We start from the raw sequence: 26,279 nt of genomic DNA on the forward strand, positions 1-26,279 counted from the left end.
ATGACGCAAGGCGGATGTAAACACTGCTCGGTTCACGTGGTGGGAAAACCGAAAATGGCACCAAAACTCGAGCGTTTTGTCAGCCCGGGAAAGGGTAATGGGTTACGAGCTACAGCCAGAATCAAAAGAGGAGAGCTGGTGTACTCTGCCGAGCCGCTGGCGTGCTGTGTCTCCAACAAACAGGCCAGAGAAGTCTGCCACCACTGCTTTACACGGTGAGATCATCTATGAAACATGCTCATCTTCAAGGTAGCAGCACTATACAGTGTCTGCAAACAGCTGCTGGGTAGTTTCATGCTCCTGAAGTCAGGGCCAGTGGTGTTGTGAATAACGACATGTTTTTGTCTCACTTCAGCAATTTGAGTAGCTTTGTAAAGCAGATAAGCAGACCAAATACTCCAATCGTTTGTTATCTTGGCTCTTGCTTATCTGTCAGCTGCTCCATTAAATGTGCACTTTGAGATGCAACTTCAGCTGGTTGTTAATCTGGTCACTAGAGGGCAACATTGCTCTGTCATCGTTTTTGAGATGACTATAATTTTGCTCAGTGATATGCAAATCTGTTTTATTTTAAAATATCATAAATGTCAAATATTGTCCAACAGTAAAGTTTTTGCATTCCCTTAATGTAAAAAGGTGTTTTATGCTCAGCCAAGGATGAAAGGCCTTATTCAGATTATTTTTAGAAAAGCAGCCCTTAGCTAACCTTGATGAGTAAAGCCTTGATGAGAAAATGGCTGAGTACACTTAAACCATGCCAAGCCCCCCCAGATATCCCATATCTTATCCTCACCCATTTTCACGCAACACTCAGCATCTGTACTCATGCCACTGAGCATGGTGGGATGTTAATGGTTTAATTGTACCCTTGCTGTGCATCTGTGTGAAATCATCTGCATCGTTACCTTGCTCTGCTCATTTGATTCCCCCTCACCTGTCTGAAGACATTTTGAATACAGTATCAGTGTAGCATTCATCTGCCTTGATTCATCCTGCTTCATCTTATTTACTTTAACTGATATTTGTCCAGCTGGATGCCTCATGGCCACACTGCTGTTTTCTCCACTGTAGCCAAACCCTCTCTATCAAGATAAACTCACGTATGTTGATGAATGAGACTGGACAAGCAAGACAAGCTACAGAACGGCAGAGTATGGTGCAGGCACTGCAAGGTGAATAAAGGTAAATAGGTAAAAAACGGTGTGCTATATAAGTCCATGCGCCTCAGCAGCAACAGAAAGGTGATTAATGAGAGTTGTTAATGCAAAAGGCCTCAGGGAAAACTAATAAAGAGGAAGCTCATGGCTAGTTATGAATTTCAGAGTATGTTCAGTCTCTTCTCTCTACTCTGTGGAAGAATTACTGCTTTCATTTACAGTGTTAGGATCATTCAGCTGATAGATGGCTTCTGATCTGGACTTTATAACCTGATGGAAAACAAAGACCCCACTGTTTGATAAAAAGACAGATATACTGTAATATGACAACGACAGAAAATAGCTGAATGACTGTAAGTTGTGACTGTATGGCTGAAGTATGTGTATATATTCTATTGAAAATAAGTAAAGATCACAAATAGTAGGCTTTTAGTGTTGAGCACTGTTCACAGTGCCTGTAGGGGGCGTGGCCACAGTGGCCCTGCAGTAAGAAGTGTGCACAGTGTCTGTAGAGGGCGTGGCCACAGTGGCCCTGCAGTAAGCAGTGTGTGCTGTGCCTATAGGGGGCGTGGCCACAGTGGCCCTGCAGTAAGAAGTGTGCACAGTGTCTGTAGAGGGCGTGGCCACAGTGGCCCTGCAGTAAGCAGTGTGTGCTGTGCCTGTAGGGGGCGTGGCCACAGTGGCCCTGCAGTAAGCAGTGTGTGCTGTGCCTGTAGAGGGCGTGGCCACAGTGGCCCTGCAGTAAGCAGTGTGTGCTGTGCCTGTAGGGGGCGTGGCCACAGTGGCCCTGCAGTAAGCAGTGTGTGCTGTGCCTGTAGGGGGCGTGGCCACAGTGGCCCTGCAGTAAGAAGTGTGTGCTGTGCCTGTAGGGGGCGTGGCCTCAGTGGCCCTGCAGTAAGCAGTGTGTGCTGTGCCTGTAGGGGGCGTGGCCACAGTGGCCCTGCAGTAAGAAGTGTGTGCTGTGCCTGTAGGGGGCGTGGCCTCAGTGGCCCTGCAGTAAGCAGTGTGTGAGCATGATTGAGAAATGGCATACTCAAGTGTACTTGTATGAAATCTGGTTGTTTTAATCAAGTTTATGCTCAAATACATTTCCCCCATCTAGATTTAAGTTCACTGTTAGGGCCCACCTTCAATTGAGTAAATTCACAGTTTATTCCTGTTTATTCAGACTAATTCCCATGGAAACTTTCCAACTTTGAAACTTCTGAGTTTTGCAACCTTTATGACTGTTGATCTGAAAGAAGAAGTCACAGAGTATCACTTTGGCTCCAAATATATCAGCTCTGACATTTATTGTTATTGACTTGGATTCTGTTCAAATTAATAACTTGAGCGGAGATGTTGAAAAAAGTAGGTTTTCAAACAAACACGAGTATGTATGTCTTTGGCTGTGTGTATTCAGACAGAATATCATTCATTCTGTATTGTATGTTTAGGTGTTGCTGGATAAATAGCAAAAGCACACATAACCACACCTGTGATTTTGCACACAGCATCGTATTCACAAATGTAAACACAGTCCAGTCGGAGCTTTCAAGATCAGAGTAATCCAGCGCACATAAGGGTTGACCCGACTGACTTTAACGTTGAATGCATATAAAGGAAGAACGTGTTTCACTTCCTCAGACAGATCCCCCACTTCCAGTGCATCAGTTTGTCGTATGCAAACAGCATCTGTTTCTGCTGTCACTTACTATTGTTATTTAACAGAATCCACAATCAGTGATCTGTTCATGTAGCTCTGAGGAACACGGTCCACTTCATTCAGTGATAATTAAGTTTAGCGTCATTATCCATAACTGTCAAGACACCCCTGTAAAGATGCTTTGTCCCCATGCTGCTGCAGAGGACTGTTGCTATGCTGTGTGTGTGTGTGTGTGTGTGTGTGTGTGTGTGTGTGTGTGTGTGTGTGTGTGTGTGTGTGTGTGTGTGTGTGTGTGTGTGTGTGTGTGTGTGTGTGTGTGTGTGTGTGTGTGTGTGTGTGTGTGTGTGTGTGTGTGTGTGTGTGTGTGTGTGTGTGTGTGTGTGTGTGTGTGTGTGTGTGTGTGTGTGTGTGTGTGTGTGTGTGTGTGTGTGTGTGTGTGTGTGTGTTTTCTCTGAATTACTGTAATGTGAGCTCAGTCATTTTAAGCTAGTAAATAGCCTGCAGGGATGTACATGTGGAGAATTGCTGCGACATGAAGTAACAGCAGGGCAGTTTGGTTTCTTTTATGTAACCTGATTGATTCCTCCTGCTGATCCCCTCACAGACTGTCGGCCATTTATAACCAGAGCGAGAGGCAAGATGAGGAGGCTCCTGGATGTTTCCTGGGTTTGCACATTTTTCACTGTATAGTATCCATTATAAGTTGTTGAAATAGTTGAAGCATGGGTTTCATTTCATTCTCCGCATATTGACATTTTAAGATGTCACACATTCAAACACAGAAAAAGATGATGTATTCATTTTTTTTATGTAGCATTACACATTACACTTTCTAATTAACCAGAGGCCTTCAAGGAAGAATGTGCAACTTTTTGATCCAGTCGATGTGCCCTTGAGCAGCTGTGACTCGGTTGTTTATGTGGGGGTTCGATCCCCAGCTCCTGCAGCAACATTTCCGTTGTGTCCTCGGGAAAGAAACTTAACCCCATAAAACTCAGAGTATATAAAAGCTATGTAAAAGATGTTGACCTATACTGTGAAACGTGTACGACGGCACCAATATTACCACCTCAAAACTCGAGCTATAACCTACTGTTCATGTTCTCGTCTATTCAGGAGATTTTCCAGTGTAAAACATTGCCAATTTTTCTGACGTTTTGCAAATGTAAACACGTTTTTACATTGTAGTTAGCGTCTGACATTTGTTGGCTAGCATCGAGTGATGCTCTTACAGCAGAACTTCTTTGCAGCTGTAAAACATGACTTCTTAGTTGCAGCTTCACTTCACTCGTTTTTGCTTTGTGGGCTACTCTTTTGGTTCAGTGGAGAAGTACACACCTTTTTGTGCTAATAAATGGTAATATTTATGGCACTAATGGTAAATAACCACAAAGAGTGGTGCACACACCAGTAAGGCTCCTGTGTCTTCAGCAGAATGCTTAAAAGTTTAGACAGCGGTATTATGATGAGAAACACAAACACGACTGCTCTTAACAACTGACAGGAAGTCAAACATTTCATCAACCTGCAGCAGTCAACTCTCTCACACACACACACACACACACACACACACACACACACACACACACAGTACATGTCCATTGTTCGTCAAGAGCTGCGACAAAAACAGATCACTCACTGATGTCAAATCAATAAAAGATACAACATAGACAATCAGGTTGATGAGTGTCAGCCACAAGTCAAACAAATGTATCCATGCTACTTACTCAATATATCAGAGACAACATCATGCACAACTTGAGCTCGATCTTACTCCAAACACACACGTGTACACACACACACACACACACACACACACACACACACACACTCACCCCTCTGACACATGAAAAATAATGGAATTCAGTAGAGACCAAATCATTGTAAATGATTATTGATTTATTTTGTTATAAGTCCATCTCCCCGTGTGACGATGAAGGGTTATTTTTTTTACAGTTATTGAATAAATGTCAAGTTATTGTGTTGTGGCTTGTAGCAAGTAGACTTAAAACTGTGTGTGTGTGTGTCATTGAAAAGAACATCATTTGTGTATCGAAGAGGGGGGCATGAAGCTAATTATTGCCTTGAAGGCTGTTTGTAATTAATGAGTGAAATAAGGAGGATGCACACACATAAACACATTCTCATCAGAGTAATATATAATGAGAGTAAATGGAGAGTTGTTTCTTAAGGACAACGAAAACGTATCGTATAGCGAAATGTAAAAACAATAATAATGTAGGAACACAGACAAAAAAATATATATATTTTATAAAACTCCTGCTAGATTGTGTCACTATTTTTAATGGAGGAATGCAAAGTAAAGCAGTATTTAAAAAAACGACCCGGCGCCACACTCTGTTTGACGCCAAACAGTTTCCCTGAATTCAGTTTGATGTCGTTGGTTGTAAATGGTTTTTATTGGGGGTCTCAGTATCAGGTGATAGATCCTGTTTATGTTAATCAGCCTCAGTGAGTGACGTTCGAATGCTGTCATCGAAAGTTTATGTTATAATGCCTTCTTCCATGCTCCAAAACACTGCTGGCTGTTAGCTAGCCAAGAGCTAAAGCTAACCGCTTTCTCATGGTAGCTATGATGTGTTCTCAAATATTTGATACAGCTTGTCTAAATGGTGATTAGCCACCCTTTGATGGTTCCGTGTATATGAAGTGTTTGTGACCTTAGGCAGGATGTGTGATCACTGAGGTGTCAGCTAATGAAGTTCCTGTGAAAACATGAGAGGCAGACAGTTTGGACTTCATTTGTGGGGGAAACGGTAACACACACACACACACACACACACACACACACACACACACACACACACACACACACACACACACACCCACACACACACACACACACACACACACACACACACACACACACACACACACACACACACACACACACACACACACAGCTTTGAAGGGTTTTTCTCTGCTTTTGACAGACCAAAGTAGGATTTATGTTTCTCTCTTCTGTCAGGTCGTGTGTGTGTGTGTGTGTGTGTGTGTGTGTGTGTGTGTGTGTGCGCGCGCTGCTTTATGTGTCTGATGTTAGGTGATGGGTGCAGGGCAACATTATCTCTGTCAGAGGAAGTCTTTATATTTGACACCAATCTCTCACTCAGTGTCTCTTTGGACCCCACACACACACACACGCACACACACACACAGTGCAAACAACAAAACATGTCAAACGTTTGTCTTATTTATAGGGAGTTATTTCTGATTCAAAGTTAGATAAACCAATTACCAGGAGGCTTTTATTATTCAAAGAAACATGAAACACTTTGAAGTGTTTGACTGAGGAGTTTTGTTCTAATTTCAGATGAATTTCAGGCCTCAGCACGTGTTCAAAAACAAGACATAAAAAGAGAAACTACCCTGGACGAGACTGAACTCAAACCATGACACCGGCAGAAAACGTAAGACCTGTCATCTTTGACATGTTAGAACCAAAGACTGTAAGAAGAACACGTGTGAGAACACATGGGTCAGAGGGAGGCGAACAGTACGCTGTTTGAGTTTTAGGATCACTTGATGTCGATGGGTTGAATTGTTCCCAGCAGTAGATGTACTCAGGAGGTTTAATCAGAAATAAAAAAAAAACCCATTTGCATGCGCACACCTTCCCCTCTGTTTACAGCACTCATCATGTTTTTAATTCAGTGTCTTTTCTATCTGTCTGCTCTGCCCTTTAGATTTCATCTGAACTTGTCTGTAGGAACCAGACACATTTGCCAGCTCTAACATTTGATCTTTCAGATGCATATGAATCTGCCTCAGTACAAACCATGATCAGATTATATGTGTGAGTATGGTGTCTCCTTGCCTGTACAGCTGTGAAAATGAATTTCCCCGCGGGGACAATAAAGTAACTAACTAACATTAATCACAAACATTTAACCAACATGGGTTTGTTGCTTAAAATAACCCAGATAGCTGCTGCTGATTAGGAACTTTTAGTTGAATCTTGTCTGTATTAAAAGAACAGCAAGCTTCATTCCCTCTCTGAAGGAAGATTAAATCCCCTTTAAACATTACTTGACGAGTTCCTCCAGCAGGATCTAGTAAAAGGTCAGCTCGTCTCAGTCGTTTGTCACGTATTACTGCTTTAATGTTTGCATGGAGAGCTGAACACATTCCCTTGTTAACTCAGGCTGTCTTCATCAGGTTCTGTGCGCACTCACACAAAAGGGAGGGCAGGGCAGTTCATCAAAAATGAATAAAAATCTACATTCAGAAGCTCCAACTGATGTAATGTTGCCCATGTCGATTATTTTCAGGGCAGAGCGACATGACGACACGTCCAATTCACGACATGGAAGCACTGTCCTTTGTTTGGACACATTTTGTCTTTCGGGAAGACAAATGCAAACAAAAAAAGAAGTCAAACTCAAAGTCACTGCTGCAAGAAACACCATTTATTTATTTTAAAATAAGTCGTTTTCATTTCAAGCTATGCTTTGATTCCAGTTCAAAATATTCAATCAATAACCACAAAATAGTTCTTCAGATATCAGCACTGTTTCATTAGAAAACGTATCCCAGCTCCAATAGTTGAGCACATTTACAGCAGAAACCAGGTCAGTGAACTATAATGACAAAGAACAAAACAAAATAATCGTTCATTAATCGTAATCGAGGTCAATTGTCTAGTTTATCCTGTTATTATATTATATTATATATTATATCACCCGGGGATGTTTGAAGAGCTGGTTCATGACACTGAATGCTTTGACTTCAGGGCTCACCAGACCTGGCTTACCCTCAGTGATGTAACGGCACCTCGTGAGACAGCTGAGCATCGGGTACATAAGAGAGGTTTGTAATCATCAAAAAATATCACGATTCAATTTTTATACAGGGAAGGACGCTTTTTTTTAATATAAAAGATTGACAGACCTGAGCTGTGATGGTCCGCGTCCTTTCACAAAAAACTTTGTCAGTGAAAAAGTTCAGGAGTGGCTGCTTACAGACGAATCCACCAGCTGATTTGTGGACGCTGCGGTTACGTCTCAGCTTCGACTGCTGCTTGACAGCATTCATAGTTCAAGATTCAAACTTCAGACTGCTGCTGATAAAGGTTCTTTAATCAGACAACCTTTAATTGTCACATGCTAGTTGCAATATGAAATACATTTCTATGGCTATATTCATGAAGCACGTTTGTTTTATTTCAGACCCAATGCAGCTGGTCTGTAATGATTTACACGCAGCTCTTTACTGATTATAGAGGTACATTATGTAGGATCATTTCATTAATTACCGAGTGATGGACATCTAAAGAATCTCTTCGTCTTCTGCACTCTCTTACAAAGTGTGTTCTGACTCTCCGTTGATGTGTGACAAATACACACACTTCATCTTTTTTTAAATAAGAATCTTTTCACGGTGTAACAGCTGTTTATTTTTTTCCCCGCACAAACAGTATCTTTGTCAAATTCCCTCCCAGACTCACTCATGCACACTCTGTCATATCTCATTTTATCTTGTGCATAAGCACACACCCTCTTTCCACCTTCTTCCTCACGTTCACACTCGCCCTGATGACTGCGTGCTGATGCAGTGCTGCATATGAAGCATGCAGATTGCGCCTTTAGTCGAGCCAACAGAAAGCTGAGCAGGAGCAGATGAGAGGAGGGAAGGAGTTCAAAAGATAAGTCTCCACTCCTCCTCCTTTCACTTCTCACCTCCTCTCAGTTTGTCCTCCCATCTGCTACTTCTGACATCTGTGTCTTCCTCAGTTTCTCACATCCAGCTCCCTGTTTTCTTCTCCTCCACAAGCTCATTCCTCGTTGTTACTTGTGTTCTTTTTAAGTCCCACGTGGCCCTGCTCTTTCTCTCCCTGCCCCGTTCCTGATGTCGATTAATTTCCGTGCATCCTCTTCTTTCTCCTCCTCTTGTCAGTTCTCCAGGTCTCTCTCACACACACACACACACACACACACACACACACACACACACACACACACACACACACACACACACACACACACACACACACACACACACACACACACACACACACACACACACACACACACACACACACACACACACACCCCTCGTCAAGCAGAACTTCTTCTAATGACGACCATACACACGTTTGATATCAGTCCTATCAAGGATGGATGTTCAGCGAGTGCAGAACTCCACGTCTGTGTGTTTGTTCCCCAGAGGAACATGATAAATAAGCAAAGACGCCCTGCAGATTTACATTATTCCACATAGTGCACGTTTTATTTGTTAATGCTAATGTCTCTGTCAGTACTCACAGCAACACGGTAAAACACAAGCGAAGCCCCCTGTGGCTAGGAAGTCTTTCCTGAATAACCAACAATAAAGCAACAATTTGAAGACTTGAATTGCTGTTTAAATATTGAAATGTAATTGTTGCTTTAATGCTGCTTACCCAGAAATTCTTGAACCTAATCGAGTTGGATGTTATTGAAGCTGCTCGGCGTCTGGAGACATGCTTATATCTCAGAGTTCACATCTATGTCATTGTCACACACCTCGACAGATACACCTGCCTTTATTAAAACCATGGAGAGGACTTTGTGAATAGATCACACCAATGAACTGTTAATGCACTGTTAAGCACCTCTTAAGTCTATGTCCTATCAGTTTGTTCGTTTACTGGATTCATGTGAAAGACAAAACAGCTAAACTCTGGAATAATTAATAAGTGTGATATTCTGAGTCTGTGAATAAGCCTTTCATCACTTCCATCCTAATGATCATTTCTCTCGTTTTGTCTTTAGTGTTTATCTCTATGAAGGTTTTTAGTTTTTACACCGTGAATTTTGAACTTATATAGAATATATTGTGAACGTGTATTTTTCCAAACAAGCTATATATCACCTTTAACTATAGCACTTGAGGGTCAGGCTTTTAAAGAAACTAGCAACAATACTAATCAACTAAAAATGATGTTGTTCTTTACAGTAACGTGTTCCCTGTAGAGCGCACTGCGTGACTGAGTGTGTGTGCATGTTCGCTCATCATCATAATAAAGCCATCAGGACACTCGTCCCACAAGTCCCCTCAGGTGTCAATGAATCACCCTCTAAACAACCATTAAGAACGCGGCAAGAGCTGCAGGACGGCTGGGATGGCAGCACAGCTGGCGTCTGTCTTTCTCTCCCTCTCTTGCACACACACACACACACACACACACACACACACACACACACACACACACACACACACACACACACACACACACACACACACACACACACACACACACACACACACACACACACACACACACACACACACACACTCTGGCAGAGGTACTTTGTATGCTAGTCACCTACTATACCCATGTGTTGGCGTGTTGCTGTAGTTGTGCTGTGGACGTCGGCACTCTGCAGAGTTAGTTCTGTTTTGTCTTTTCGGCTGAGTGTGCGTTGAACAGTAGATGGCAGTAGTGTCCCTTCAGCATGTGCAGCTCATTAATCAGGTGCTCTGCTTAAATCCTCTCACATTGACTCTGTAACATACAGGAGCAGGGCTGGAGAGGAAGCTTTGTGCTCATCTTTCAAACACTTTATAAAGACCCAGTCTCATGTTGACTTCACTGTCAAATAACTATGCAGACGGCTTGAACCACTTTGATGGCATCAGGAATGTTTGAATTCGAGAAGTAGATTATGTTTGTGTGTATATATATATATATATATATATATATATATATATATATATATATATATATATATATATATCTACATACATACTCTAAAGCTGTAAGGTGTCCCTGTGTTGTAAAGTATGCTGTGTTGGCCACTCAGCCTGGAAATGAAAAAATCCAATCGGGCACGACTGCACCGCCCAGAAAAGAGGACCACACTCATGATTAGCACACAAACAAACGCACACATGAATACAGAACCAAACCCTCTCTCATGGCTGCAGCACAAAATACTCACGGGAAATTAATTACCATGCTGCACACACAAACACCAACAGAGGATGCTGAGGTAGGCCTAATTAGGCGTCCGATGGCATAGATGTAACAAAATTGACCGCTTATATATACAGACATGTGAGTGCACAGCACATGCATACGCTCTTGCATACTAATGTTCTTCTCTCCACTCATTTCTGTCACATCGTCTGCTAACCTGTGGCTCAGTGGTCGTCTGTACTGGAAGGTTGAGGGTTCGGTCCCTAGCTAAGCAACATGTCCAGTACGTCCTTGGTCAAGATACTGAACCCTGCAATGCTCCCGCTGCTTCGGTGGTGCTGTATGAATGGATGAGTTACTTCTGATGGATGATACCACATAGCATCTACTGCCATCAGTGTGTGAATATGTAGGTGTGGCATGCAGTGTAAAAACGCTTTGAGTAGTCAGTGTCTTGTTCTGGGGTTTATTAATGCTTTTCCACGTGTGTGTGTTTGTTTTCCCTGTCTGTCTGCTCCTCCTGTGTCCCCCCCCCCCCCCCCCCCCGTAATCAGTATTGGAGTCAGGTGTGTCCACAGGTGTGCTCAATCCAATCAGCGCTGCATATAAGCCTGGTCTTCCCCTTCAGTCGACGCCAGATTATCGTTCATGATCCTTGGGTTAGTACTCCTTGTGTCAGCTCTCAGATCTCTAGTAGTATTTTTTTGGACGTTCGTGTTTGTCTGCTGTGTTTTTGACCCTCTCGTGTTTTTCATCTCGTCAGCTCCCAACTCCAGCCCTACCTGCAGCTCCGTCTCCCCGTCGTTTGTTTGTCCTAATCTGGCTCATCTGCACGCGTGTTGGAATCGGGAAATTGGAAGCACATTTCAGAGTCACGTTAAATTTATTGTTGCACTTTGTGTCAGCATTTGTCACTAGCTTGATTGTAATAAATTTGTTGTTGATCGTTAACCAGTTTGTCTCTGAGTCGTGCTCCTGGGTCCAAACTATTCTGAATCGTAACAGTCAGAAGACTAGAAAAGCGCTATATACGTTCATGTCCATTTACCATTTACATGACTGTGATTGATCTGCAGTCATCAACTTTTTCAAGATTTCCTGTTTTTTCCTGTTTGACAATTTGCACAATTTGAGAATTTGCAAGATTCAAAAAATGTTTTCCCAACAGTTGAAAAAGGAACAAAAAAGTCAACACAGTACAATACATGAGTGACCGACTCATACAAGAAGCATTCTTACTTGGTGGTTCAATCGTGTGTCCACGGTCGTGTATACCCAGGTCTATCCAAATGAACCAGGTCTTTAGTAAAAGGTTCCATGTTTTGACTGTGTATCAATATCTTCTTTATCAAACGTATGAAACTGATCCATCTAGTGAAATGATGATTTTATATGTTTCAATGAGAAAATAATGACAAAGAAACAGCGAGCAGGCACAAGAGAGATATTTGTGCTGTGCATTTTACGTTATGTCAAACTTCCTTTATAACAAAACCTGTATGATGATCAACTATTAACCCAGCAGCACAGAAACGGGATGGATAGAAGGTGACCTCTTCGTGTTGTTTTCTAGCAGATTCAGCGTCTGCCCTTTATGCTTCCAAGGAAGAGAACATTTTTCTCATCCCAAAAAGAAGGCTGGAGAAATGCTCTCGTTGATCTTTCTGAAAGGGGAGGGGTTCCAGGAGCTGATGGTGTTTGATCTTCAGCACTCCAACCAAAGAAGTGTTACATTAATTTGCTTACTACACAACTTAAACAATAAATTGATCTGAAAAATTCACAACGGCGTAACTGTTATATAATTGGGATATTGACAACAATCGATTATTATCCAACGCCTTGTGTGGAGGAGGGAGTGAAAATGAAAGATGGAGGGATCGTAAGCAAGAGTGAGCTCATGATTTATGTTGGCGGAGGATGAAGAGAAGGGGGAAAAAAAGTCGAAGTAAGAAACAGTGTATGACATTAAGCTGAAGAGGAGGGGCTGCGGAGAGAGGGAGAGCGGATGTCAGATTTTTAATTCACATTTCTAATGAAACTCGTTTAATGTTATTCATGAGTTTCTCCTGCCAACCAGAAGACCATAACTTTACATCTACCATCTAACAGAGGCACAGCAGGACAGGAAGGACAGAAAAGGCAGGGGACATACAAAATCGAGAAAAAAACACAATGGACTATGAGACAGATTATCGGAGGATTCACAGCCTCGTCAAAGACGGATTAAATCTGTTACGTGCCAATGACCTGATGACGTCTGTTAGTTTGAACTCTTGGGCTTTTTTTCTTGCTGTCTTCTTGTGTTTATTTTGATCCTGCTGCATTTGTTGTAATTGTCCGCACCTATATTTAGACTGCTGTTATGTTACATCAGTGTGTGTATCATAGTGTATGGAGCAGTGTATGATCTGAACTCGTATTAATCATTGGCCTGAGGCCAGAGCAGCGTTCTCACTCTGTGTTTGAGTCATGAACTAATGTACGGCGTTGGGAGTTTGTTTCGAAGCCCAGAGGATGAACAGGAAGCTAAACTGTTGAACTACAAGATGTTACGACACATTATTCTTGTTTTGTTGTTTTGGAGCTATAGTCAAACGTTTCAGGTTGAATTATAACGTTCATGCAAGCTGGAAAGATTGAGCAAAAAATCAACATGAATAACATTTCTACTAATCCCTGTCCTCTCTTTTGCAGAGAGCAAAGAGCAGAAAGATGATCCTCAGGAGTGCCATCATGCAATTATTACTGAGAGGAGATATTCAATTATGTTCAATACCCTGCGTGAACACATGAATCATCCAGAGAGCTATCTATACGCTGACACACATATTTATATACTGTGTATTTATACATGTGTGAATGCTGAGAGCTTATCAGCCAGAGGTGGTCACCATAACAACGGTTGCTGTGCTGAGGTTGAATGTATGCGTTAATGTGGCTCACTATTCATTATATTTTTATCTCTCACATATCTCTCTGTACTTGTCCCGCGTGCAGTGACTCACTCCTTGTGTCCTTTCCTTTGCTTTAAGAAGTGAAGATAAAAGCGTCATCACAGTCAGTGTTATATTTACATTTACTTTATACTTAGAAACTCCATTGAGAAAAATGATTTAGCCCTTCCTCATTGGCTTTGTTTTTCAACTCTGGAAGTTGCCGTTTGGTTTCACTAAACAACACAAATATTTATCTCGATAAATCATATTACTGTGGGACCCCATATTTACGAGAAACTATTTATTTGACCAAATTTGAAACACTCCAGATTTAGCTAAAGTCTGCATATTTTACATGGATATCTTACTGCTATCAATGCCATAAGTACATTCACAGACAGTTTGGATCATTCAGTGTGACACTTCCTCCGTAGCAGCAAGATTTCCCACAGAGTAAAAGACAGAGCAGGAACAGGAGTGTTTGTCTAGGTTCATGTTTGATGGATGGACTTCCTGCGTCTTGCAGCGTGTGATGTGACGAAACGCTGAGCTTCTGAGGTTTGTCTCCATTCATCCGCTGAAGCTGCACAGAACAGTCTGTGTTTGGGTCTGGCCTGCTCATATCTGCTGTTATTACTACGTGTCTCATATCGTAAGCATGTTTCTTAAACTGTGGGTGGCTTCCTTGTTACTGTTAGATCTCAACATGACAAGAAAAGCTTTGTTTCCATCAGTGCCCCGGGGCCCGGAGAGAGACTATGAATGTACCAATGGGTTTAAGTTAGGAAAGGTCATAGCAAATGAAAACACACGGACATAAGAGAGGAGGTAGTGACTGAGGGGGAAAATGGGAGGGACGGAGAGTTCAGGAATACACAGACCAAGAGGGTGAGCAGAAAAGAGGAGTGTGTTTTGAAAATCTTGTTTTAGATGTGGGAGTGGAGCAGCCATCTTTCCAAATGTCTGTGACTGTACTGTACATGTCGGCTCGTTGCCTTAAAGATTGTTCTGTCATCTACAGCATTCATATGTCCAATCTAATAACTGTCCCATACTAGTAAGATGAGCCCTGGGCTAATGTGTTGAAATCCATCAAAACAAAGTCTCCATTGCCTCATTTTCTGTCCGTGGAAGCTCGTAATAATAAATAATAAAATAATTCATTGTAAGATTTAATAATTATTTTTAATTGTTGATTTTTATATACTTCATTAATCCTCGAGGGGGAAATTGTGGTGAATTGTCATTTTCTCTCCCTTTTTGCTCGTCATTAAATAAACTAAATAAATAAATTTATTTTTGGGCTTTTTGTGCCTTTGTTGGAGAGATAGGACAGTGGACAGAGGTGGAAATCAGGGAGAGAGAGGGGGGACTGACATGCAGGAAAGAAGCCACAGGCTGGAGCCGAACCCGGGCCGCCCGCGTTGAGGACTAGCCTCCATATAAGGGGACGCACGCATGCACGACTTCTTAGTGTATATGAGCTTATATTGTCAAACCAACCTTTGCTCAGCCTGCCCAGACCCCCCCACCCCCATACTCAAACATTATTTTACATGTGCACATGCATCACAGCAGCACTCGTACTGCATGAGTGTCTACATTAGAGACTTTAAATATGAACATAAGAAGACAAATTCAGAGTTTTGAGACCAAACATCTGGCAGATGTGCCTCACTGAAGCTAAAGAACACAGTTTAATTTGAGATAATCGAGCATTACAGATGAGCTGTTTAACAGTATGTCGCTTTAGAGAAAGGATACAAGGTTGTAGAACAAAATAATGAGTTGTAAAAAGCATCTAAATCATTGCAGCATTACCAGTTGGATTTCAGCTGGTATGATCTGTGTGATATGAACATATTTAGTATGAAACAACACGTGTATCTTGTGTTATATGATACATCTCTACATGATAATAAATTACCTGAACAATTAAAAAAACACATTCAAACATCCTAAAGTTGGGAGAGATTTAAGAGCTTCAGGAGGACACTGAACGTCAGGGGACAGATCCATAAACAGAAGGCCCAGTGGCTGTCGTCAAAGAATTATCACACTAACAGGAAGGCCAGAGTCCTTTGGCAGACAGTGCAAATATAACATGGTATCAACCTCTAAGGACACCATAAAAAAATTCAAATGATGTCTCATAATAGACTCAGAATGGCCAAATGAACTCTTCCCAACAATCCTGATTTGGCAGCACAGATTTGGGTCAAAGGAGTCTGAAATAAACCAGACTTTAGTCTGGACATGGCATTGAATACCAAAGTGCACAGTGCCAAAAATGGTGATGTGTTTGCAGAACTGCTGATGCAGTGGGTAGAATAGTTGAAGATGACAGACATCATGATCAACAATAATACACAAACAGTATGAATACAGGAGAAAAAGAGAGATAAGGTTACTTCCAATCTTGAGAGGCTTTGTGGGGGATTTCTCAGCTTTACAGTGTTTAAGGACCGATAAGATGTGGTCCCTTTGTACGTCGTGGCCCCTCCCAGTGGAGAAAAGGTACCAGTAGTCTGAGCTCCTGATACTCTTAAGATTTTGATTGAAGTTGTCTTGAGATCCTGACAGACATTAATAATTCACTTCGACCAATGTCGGCACACGGTACACGTTTTAGTAAACCAATCAAGTCTCTCTACCCCATGCATGCACGAGCCCACACTCAAAGCAGGAGCTGAAATCCGCTTCTGGACCAATGGAGTGCATGTAAGTGAGGGGCGTGGCTTTTGAAGGAGCACAGAGGGGAGGGGGGATGAATACAGAGAACGGAGAGGATGCTACTTTCTACTTCGGAAATGACAGACCCTGACTTTCAGTGATGGCTCAAGGGAAATACTTTCGGAGTTTGAGGCTGTGCACCCCCCCACTTCCTAAGATGATTCAAAACAGAAAAAAAAGGTTGCTTTGGCACATCCAAACTGAAAAACATCCTGCAATCCTTTTTACTGTCAAATAAGCTTGACGCAGTCCGTACAGAAGGGGAACATTCACTGTTTCCATCATTGAGCCATGCTGACTCTAATCCTGACTGCTCCTCACTTAGGAGCCGCCCAGGTACTTGCTGAAGGTATAACGTGAAAGCCAACAGAAGCACGTCAGCTGCAAATATCACTCTGTTCCACCCCAAACCAAACACTGAGCTCCTGTGGGCCGCGCCTCGAGGTTCTCTCCATGAACATCATAAACAGAGTCAGTGACAGGGGGATAACACAAATGTGTTTGACTTTGTAGGGAGGATAGAGACACAGCTCAGCCAGGCTTAACCCAGTGAATTACATGGTGGCTTCCTCTGAGGGCTAACCACCTGCAGGGTCGCCCAGGGGATGACTTGCCATGTTAAACTTGGCGGCAGGGACCTGGCAGTGCAAAGCAGAAGGTGGAGCAGACAACCTTAGTGCGAGAGCAGGTGAGAGGAAACATCTGTGAAGACAGCCGAACATCTGTTGACCTAAGTCCAAGACCGCTAACCTCCACACCGAGGCCTTTCAAATCTGTCCTTTTGGGCCATAGAACATTTTTTTTCTTCACTTTGTAAAGACTGTTGCTGCTCCTTCAGTTGCACCGGGCACTTCTTCATTTCATCCTTATGCAACTACACACAGCTTGCCTGAGTTTGCACCCCCACCATGTAGTGGCAGCGCAAGCAGTTGGACCTGGAGGGGTTCATTAAAAAGAAAGTATGAAATGTGAGCCTTTGAGTGAAACATTAACAAGCTAAAGGAAAGGCCTTCTGTCCATGTGAACACAGACCTAAGATCAACAGATCCAGAGGGAGTTGGACTCCACAAGATATTTACATCGGGTCTGTTTGACATTAGCGTTTCACTATTAATATTCAGACTGTCGCATATTGTGAATTTAGTATAAAAGTATTGTAACCTGTTTATACCAATCAGATAACAACAATTGTAGGTGCACCTTGACATAGCTCCTGTGATTCTCATCATGTCTTGTGTGTTTGTGTTGGAGTGTGTTTGCGTATGGTTCGTGTTGTGTTGCCCTTTCTCGCGGCTGTAATTGGCAGCGTGAAGCGGACAGACTCTGCCGTGGTCGGGCTTGTTATCACACTGACAGGCAAACTGGAAAAGACAGAAGTGTCGCTCCAAGAAGCACAGCACACACACACACACACACACACACACACACACACAGAGTGGACACTGAAAACACACAGGCGCTTCGACACGTCTTGATTCTAACAGGATGTGACAGAGAGGAGAGTGTACCTAATGTATAGCTCTTAGACGATCCCAAAGACGATGGGTGGGTGGATAAAACGAGATAATGGATGCACACAGCTTTATATAGCGAAGAGAAAAAGGATAAGACAAGGTTGTTGTGTAGGTTAAGGTCAAGATATTGGCAGGAACAATGATGTGAGAGCTTTATACTTGTCACACAACTATTCTGTTTATAGATCTGCAGAACCATTTCAGAGGTGCTTTAAGAGAAATCAAATCTGCAAAGATTTTAGGAGAGACTGAAGTCCTGCTCCTGTTTCAGCTCGCTGACTCATGCACTTCTTGAGCTGTTATTTATAGCTTCCTCCGGCCTTGAGAGCTTTTTGATGAAGTGAGTCAGACTTTGTATCATTTTGTTTTCTGTAATGCTTGTCGAAGGTCAGTTGAAAATGTTTGCAGAATTACCTCACCTTTTTCTCCCTTCTTATGTCTAGACGTCAGACCTTGTTGAGATGTTCCCAGTGCAAGATGGCTCGCTACTGCAACACCACCTGCCAGGTAGCTAGTGTGTGTGTGTGTGTGTGTGTGTGTGTGTGTGTGTGTGTACAAAGGTTGTATGTCTGTCAGTTTGTTGATAAGCTCTTCTCCTTCAGAAACAAGCATGGTGCGACCATAAGAGAGAGTGTAAATGCCTGCGAAGCCTCCTACCGAGAATTCCCACTGACTCTGTCCGTCTTGCTGCGAGGATCATCTTCACCCTGGTATGTCTTCATGTTGCAAACAGGAAAAAAAAGTTCAAAAGGAAATTTCTTACATTTAAAAAAAACAAACTAAATCCGAACTTTTTCCGGCTCAGTGTGTTTTTCTTCAGAAGAGGTAAAAAGCATCTGTTAGTGAAGGAAGATTCAACTGGCTGTTGAAAATAAAAGCATTGTGTAAAAAATATCTAATGCCATCATGCGCCCAAACAGACAGAGAGATTCAACTTTTCCAGGACCTAATCCAACAAAAGCAATATGCTTCAAAGAGTGCCACGAGTAAAGCTTAACAGTAGCAAAACATAATTCTTTGGCACCATAATAACACGCTGATACCTCTTTCTTCTTTTTCCTCTAGTTAAACCCATCTCAGAGCATCTCGGAGCTCTACCCTTTACAGGATCATGAATCACGTAAGTCTGTCCTGCAACACTGTGTGTGTGTGTGTGTGTGTGTGTGTGTGTGTGTGTGTGTGTGTGTGTGTGTGTGTGTGTGTGTGTGTGTGTGTGTGTGTGTGTGTGTGTGTGTGTGTGTGTGTGTGTGTGTGTGTGTGTATTTATTGCTTTGATTATTGTCAGTTAAGTAAAACAGAGAGATGATTGTTTTTTAAATAATTTCTCATAGACCTGAGCTCCATGTCAGAGCACAAGAAACAAGGTCTGTCTGAGCTGGCGTCCATGTTGGAGCTCTACCTGCAACATGAAGTACCTCACCTGACATCAGCACTGCCTCCGTCCTGCCAAGAGCCTCTCAGCCTTATTGCGAAGGTACGCTAAAGCCATTTTCCCACAATACAAATCTGCCTGTGTTGGCTTTCGTGTAAAGTACAGAGACATGTTTACACATTGGCTCACCCATGCACTCGAGACAACACACATACATGTGCACATGCCTACATGTGCACCAAAACACAGACAAAAGCAACTGTTTATTGCGATATGGTTTATTGCAAGATTTATTCCTGCTGCTTTTGGATGGACCCCAACATATGTCTAAGAGCTTCCCAGCACCTGTGATTAGGTCCTCATGTGGCTGTGTGTGTGTGTGTGTGTGTGTGTGTGTGTGTGTGTGTGTGTGTGTGTGTGTGTGTGTGTGTGTGTGTGTGTGTGTGTGTGTGTGTGTGTGTGTGTGTGTGTGTGTGTGTGTGTGTGTGTGTGTGTGTGTGTGTGTGTGTGTGTGTGTGTGTGTGTGTGTGTGTGTGCGTGCGCGTGCGCGTATTCCCAGAACAACCTCAGGTCTAATTCTCTTAAAACACACCAGCTGTCTTCAGTCTGGTTTAATGTGTGTGTAGATGTGTTTGTCTGGATTGTGCTTTACCGCTGTCATCTGTTAGCTTGTGTGAGTCCTCTTTAAAAAAATGTGCCCGTTACGTGTTTGTCCTCCAAGAAGTATGTGCATGTGTGTCTGTGTTTCGTTTTTCCTATTACAAAGATTGTGTTTGTTCAGCTTGTCAAACCAGTAAAGAGTTTACATAAAAACACACCTGAAAGTCATAATAATAATAATACGAATTATGTATAGTGTTATTAATTTTAAGTCTGCTAAAGAATTAAGGAAATCTTGAATATAAAAGCAGAGAGAAGAAAACATGATCAGTGGTAGATAGTAGAAACATTGAACATGATCAGTTATAATTATGTGTTGGATCCATTGGTATACCAACATTGTCATTGGTAGCATGTTTGTACACTGATCACTAGTCCTTTTGTTCACTTTCTTTTATGCGAAGACAGGATCTTTGCAGTGTTACTACCCACTTCAGAAACACACAAACAAATATGATGATAACAAATGAAGAAGTATGGTGGTGGATTGACAAAGTTAGAAAGAGATTGTGTGTAATATCTTTGATGAGATGGGGATATGCGTGCGTGCGTGCGTGCGTGTGTGTGTGTGTGGGATTGGATTGTGAAGCTGAGAAAGTGCTGATTGAACGAGGATCAAGATTCAGAAGGGAATTCTGCTGCAAACGGAGGAAGATAAAGAGAGCGAAACAACACTGAGTGGATTAAAGAGAAGAAGAGTGAGTGTGAGAATAAAGAGGGGAACAAGGGGAGAGATGGCTGAGGAGAGTAGGAAACGTGAAGATGGTTAGAGAGAGAGAGAGAGCTTCAAAGAGAGCAGGAACTGCACCAAGTGTCAGGACATGAAATGTAAACAAAAAGTGAAGAGGTAGGCTTGTCACTTAGTGAAAGCTGCTTGCTGAAAATGAGTTTGTCAGCTAACACAGGTTGTCATGGGGTTAAAAACAAGAGCTGAGGGGATGAGATATAAATCATTGAGCAGTTGGAGTGACAGCATGTTAGTGTGCAAGATCGACAGGAAATAACGATCAAGGCTTGAATGTTCTTTGTGTACGTGAAAGTAAAATGACTTGCACCTATGTCTTACATTTTTTCTTTGATATTTTAATAAGATGTGTGTGTAGTTTTGTGCACAATTGTTCCAAAGTGAATAAAAGTCACACTCTGACACATAACTTATTATGGTCAGTGGGGCAAATGTGTTTTCTTGCTGAAGCAAGACACCATATAATCCTATTACTGAAGCGTCTGCCGAAAGAATAACGTCAGTGCTTTACTGCTGGTAGACTGGCAGAGCGTCATTGTTTGTGTGTGAATTACCGGACAATGTAGTGACTCATGAAACACATCACATTTCATGTCTCTTACCTTTTTCATTAGTTCTCTCACTGTCTCTTTTTATCTGACTGAATCATATTGTAGATAAAGACTGAAGACTTTTTAGTATTATTTTATTGTTACTAAAGTAATTCATTAGATGGAGGTCCTACTAGATATGATTTGCAAATCTGTGGAAATGAAACACCATGAGTCTTCTGTGGACTGAACACAACGTGTGACTGCTCCCCCATTAAAGTTAGCGTGAAAAGATGTCTATGTCAGTGTTGACACAGACACTGACATGCTTTAAATAATCTAATCATCTTCGACCCATGTGACACCAGAGTGGTGTTTTATATGCTGCCAATAGGGGGCACTGCAATTGCATATGATAGCATCTTGTATGGGCAATGTAAAGGATTGGGGAAGTCCTTCATTTCACTTTCTCTGTCTTCACCCTCTGAGCTATCTCTCTCTCCCCTCTCCGACGGTCCTGCTCTCTCTCTACCCTTCCCTCTCTCCTCATTATTAACCCGTCTACTCATTGAGCCTCTCTTTTTCCATTTCTCCTCCTCCCCGTATGCTCCTTTTAATGGACCAAGTACATAACAAATGAGCAGTTTATTATAGTGTACTTTGAATGTTCAGTGTGCTCAACCAAAATAACAAAATAGGTCATTACTGTGAGTGTAGATTTGTGACTGTGTGTGTGTGTGGTGTTGGTGTGTGTGGTGTTGGTGTGTGTGTGTTTGTGTGGAGGGGGTCTATTCTGTTTCAGTTGGGGAGTGTTTGTGCTATAAAACCATTCTTTATCTTAATAGCTGCTCCCCCCACAGAGCACTAATACTGCTACACAAACACATAGACCTGAGCACACTGACACACACAATGAAGTCATGCCACAGCATCATTACTGCTCTTAATATACCCACGAGGAGCAGTGTGTGTGTGTGTGTGTGTGTGTGTGTGTGTGTGTGTGTGTGTGTGTGTGTGTGTGTGTGTGTGTGTGTGTGTGTGTGTGTGTGTGTGTGTGTGTGTGTGTGTGTGTGTGTGTGTGTGTGTACAGTGTGTGTGTGTACAGTGTGTGTGTACAGTGTGTAGTTCAACATCCAATGAGCCTGCATTATTATGCAGCTATATGATGCTTATGGGCCGTAGAGGGATGTGTGTGTGTGTGCATGCGTGTGTATGTGTGCGTACACATACACGTGTGCTTGCACCATGTTCTTGTCCGTTGTGTGTTGCTTTGGACTACTGTAGGGTTCTTTGTCTTATACACTTCTGCTCTGGTGTGTATCTGTGTCTGTTGGTCAGACTGGGGTACTGCAATAAGCAGTGACAGATGAGAGTTGGCCAAGGCACATTTTATTACCTCCCTAGTGTGTGCGTGCGTGCGCATGTGTGTTATGGTACATCAACACTTGCTAGATTGTAACCCAATCACATTTTCATTTTGATGAAATTCAATAAGCTTATTGGCAGGATTTCTAGTGATTCATCTGGCTAAGCCCTATAAAGATTATGAGAGCGTTGAGAAGTGAGTAACATTGTTTTCTAAAAGAAGAAAGCAGAAGATGAAATCGCAGTTACTCACAAACATCCCTTATGTGTCAGACATGTTTGAAGCCCTCTCTCAGCCTCATTCATTCACACACTCTCTGCTGCCTCACCCACCCCTCTGACATTCTCTCCAACCATTTCCTTTGAGGCCAAGTCTCGTAAACTGTAGCCTTTTTTAAAATCAGACTTATATATAGAATTTAAGAGGCAACTCACACGCTCATTTTTGTAATGGCAAATGATAGCAATCAGATTTCAAAATCTTGAATTATAGAACCTCTAAAACTCTAAAAAAAAATGTCTTGATCTTTAAAAATGGGGATGTAGTGTTTAGAAAAATATCTATATAGTACAAATGGGGAGCACTAATGACTCTACTTAAGATCAAGTCGTCAGGTGAGCTGGCAGTGGAACATGTTCCAGGAGAAGCAGACGGTCAGTCCTGCAGGAGGCCACAATTCATGTATTTGAAAAAGTCCTGACTTTACATTTTCAGCAACCAAGAGCACCCAGGATTAAATGTGCACATTGAAGAAGAGCTAAATCCAGAGAGACAATTTTGCTACGTTGGAAACCTCCTAAGTGAACCATCACATCCATGATTTGTAAAACTTGCATTATAATGTGTGTAAAGATCTGTGTGCTTGGAGGAAGTGCTTAAGCACTGAGTAGAAAAGTCCTGCAGTCTGTTGACAACAGCCGCTCTATGACTGACACTGCATGTGGGAATATCATACATTTGGAAAAGAGTGCTTGTGACTTGAGAAGTTGAAAGATTTTCAACTTTAGCGCTCCGAGTAGTCGCACTAAAGACACTGGGCGCTGTGCTATTTCTCAGGGTGAACGCCTGCTGCTGCAAAAGCTCTCTACTCATTGAAAATAATCGTGAAATCGTCTTAACATGACATCTTAACATGACTGCTTCTGTAACATGGTGGATTAATTTGATCCAAGTTACAGACCTAGCAGACAGCTTTTCAACGAGTCAAATGTAGAGCAGCATTAACAACTGATGAGTGTACGGTTTTAAATATAACTCATTTCATTTCTATTGATTACCTATTCGGACCTGTGTTTTTTTCGATTGTTTACGACCTGCTCCTCCTCACAGCAGATCTTTAGTCACTGACATGTCTGAAGATGCTGTTTGCTTGTTCTTGTTTGTTTGTTTTTCCTGGAAGGCTGTCAAACTGAAAAGGCCTCCTGGGATCAACAAAGTTGTTTGAATAGTGATTCATGATATTACTCCCAGAAAATAAATATCAGAGTGAGCTATCTAATAAAGACTTGGTTCATAAACATGGTGTGAAATATTTGTACTGGGGGCCTTTGTCTCTTGGAAAACTGGAAAAAGTGTTAAATGTATTAATTCGATTTTTTTGACCGTTCCATAAATGATTGTTACTGGGATTCATTTATTAGTTTGCTTTGACTGGATAAGATCAGTTTGGAAGGAATTCAATCATAATCATTATCAAATCGGACCATCTTGAGAAGAAGAGATTCACAGGGATCAGGATCAGGAGGTGATGAGCTGCCTAATGTCCCCTGCAGTGTGGAGCGTATGGCGGAAACACTGTGACTGTTGGACACCACCTGGGGCTGGAGACATTTAAATTTGAATCCATTTGGTATCAAATCTACAGTCTGATCTTGTGAGTCCATTTTTGGACTCCCTTGAAAAATCGGTTTTTAACCTCAAAGGGACTTCTCCTGGATGAATAAAGGTTAAGTAAAAAAAAAAAAAATCTTTACTGAGAAAATTGATTGGAAGGACTTCTCTGCATGCTGACAAGTATAGAAATCATACGACATCATAACTTAATCAGCAGCTACATCTACAGTAGCCTACATGCACAACAAGGAGCTGGTTGGGATTGTCTCATTGCTCTCTGTATACGGCTTCACTCAGACGTCTGGACACAAAAGTGAACTCTCATCTCAGATAAAAAAAAATATTTTTTGAATTTTTTCAGAGTCCAAGTAGGGACCTCAAATTGTGCTCTCCATGTATGAAAGGAAAGTTTTTGAAGTTTAATTACATTGAATTGTTATATTTATCTGACAAGGCGAGCTGAAATAATGAGTTTTTATACAACTCAAAGTTTAGATGTTTTTGACAGAAAATTTTGAGATGGAGGATTGAAGGACGCATGGAGAAAGGTGAAGTGTTGATAAGGGTTTGGAGGAACAAGTGAAGATTTCAAGTATCAGAAAGAAGGAAGAAAAGAAGACCAGTGTGAGAGAGAGAGAGAGAGAGAGAGAAGAGTGAGGGAAAGAGAGAAACTGATGAACGACTGCAGAGGCAGAGAGTCTTACAAAGAGGGTAAGAAGGGCAAGATTAAAACCTGAAGATGGAAAATGGGAGAGCTTGGAGTAATGTGGGATCCAATAAACATACGAGAGAAGAAGAATGTCGAAAAGAAGAGAGCAGGTGAATGGAGGATGTGGAGAGAGAGAACATATTCTGCTGGATAAAGGGTCTGAAGTAGCTTTATTTATTGTTCTGTGTGTGACACTGTAACTGGGGCTCTTGGGAAACACACACACACACACACACACACACACACACACAGACCTGATGTCGTGTGAGTATGAAGCCAATCGTGTTCCTCCTTCCTGTGTGTGTGTTTGTGTGTTTGTGTGTAGGTGTAATGTTCTTGACTCATATTTTTTGTTCATAATATTTTCTGTTTGTGTGTCTTGTTTGATGTGATATGACTGGTGTATATTCTGTACGTGTGTGGGTGTTACACTGCTTTGTGCAAATATAAAAGTTTGAGTATAACTCCTCGTTCGTGTGTAGGAGTTCTTCATTCTCATGGCTTTCCTTGATAATTATTGGCCATCTGTTGTGCAGCTAAATGAGATGCAGATGCCTTTAAACTAGTGTAAGTTAGCGAAGGATAAAGTTTTTATTTTCCAAAACTTTAACATGAACGTGAACTTTAATCAGATGTAGAAATATGACAAACTTTTACTGTGAATGAACAACCAGAGAGAGAGAGAGAGAGAGAGAGAGAGAGAGGAAGTGGTTAAGGAACGAGCTTGGTGCGAGATTGGCACATTTGAAAGATTAAAAATGGAAACAAGAGAGAATCAATCCATAAAATTAAATTAATCAAACTAAACACTGTCATTGTGTTTTCACCCTGCTGCAGTGGCTCATTGTATGTGGTTGCCCGTGTGTGGTGTGTGTAAAGGCACAACAATAATCCATTCATGTATGTTTTAGTTTGTGCTTATCTCTCCAACATTTCCCCGGTCTGCCATTGTAGCTTGCAGAGCCACTGCTGCTTCCTAATTAGCTTAAGCTTTGCAAAATACAGGCATGCACACACACACACACACACACACACACGCACGCACACTCACACGCACACGCACACGCACACACTCTCACAGCTTAGTTTAATGACTCTAAGTCCATCATGAATGCAGTCAGAGACAGTATAATAGAAAGAGAGAATAAAAACCAT

General features: G+C 41.9%; 1 protein-coding gene across 1 annotated transcript in view; it reads left to right on the plus strand.

Annotated features, from left to right (window-relative positions):
• The first annotated feature begins 15 nt into the window (after positions 1–15).
• Positions 16–26,279, plus strand: part of smyd3 (SET and MYND domain containing 3) — a 73,788-nt gene continuing 47,524 nt past the window's right edge. The window contains exons 1-5 of the mRNA XM_079340105.1: positions 16–215; positions 18,353–18,416; positions 18,512–18,619; positions 18,975–19,029; positions 19,241–19,383. Of these exons, the coding sequence (XP_079196231.1) occupies positions 55–215; positions 18,353–18,416; positions 18,512–18,619; positions 18,975–19,029; positions 19,241–19,383 (531 nt within the window). The 5' untranslated portion in view covers positions 16–54. The remainder of the gene's footprint in view (positions 216–18,352; positions 18,417–18,511; positions 18,620–18,974; positions 19,030–19,240; positions 19,384–26,279) is intronic.

This window comes from Symphodus melops (assembly GCF_947650265.1).
Source record: "Symphodus melops genome assembly, chromosome: 3".
Classification (NCBI taxonomy): Eukaryota; Metazoa; Chordata; class Actinopteri; order Labriformes; family Labridae; genus Symphodus; species Symphodus melops.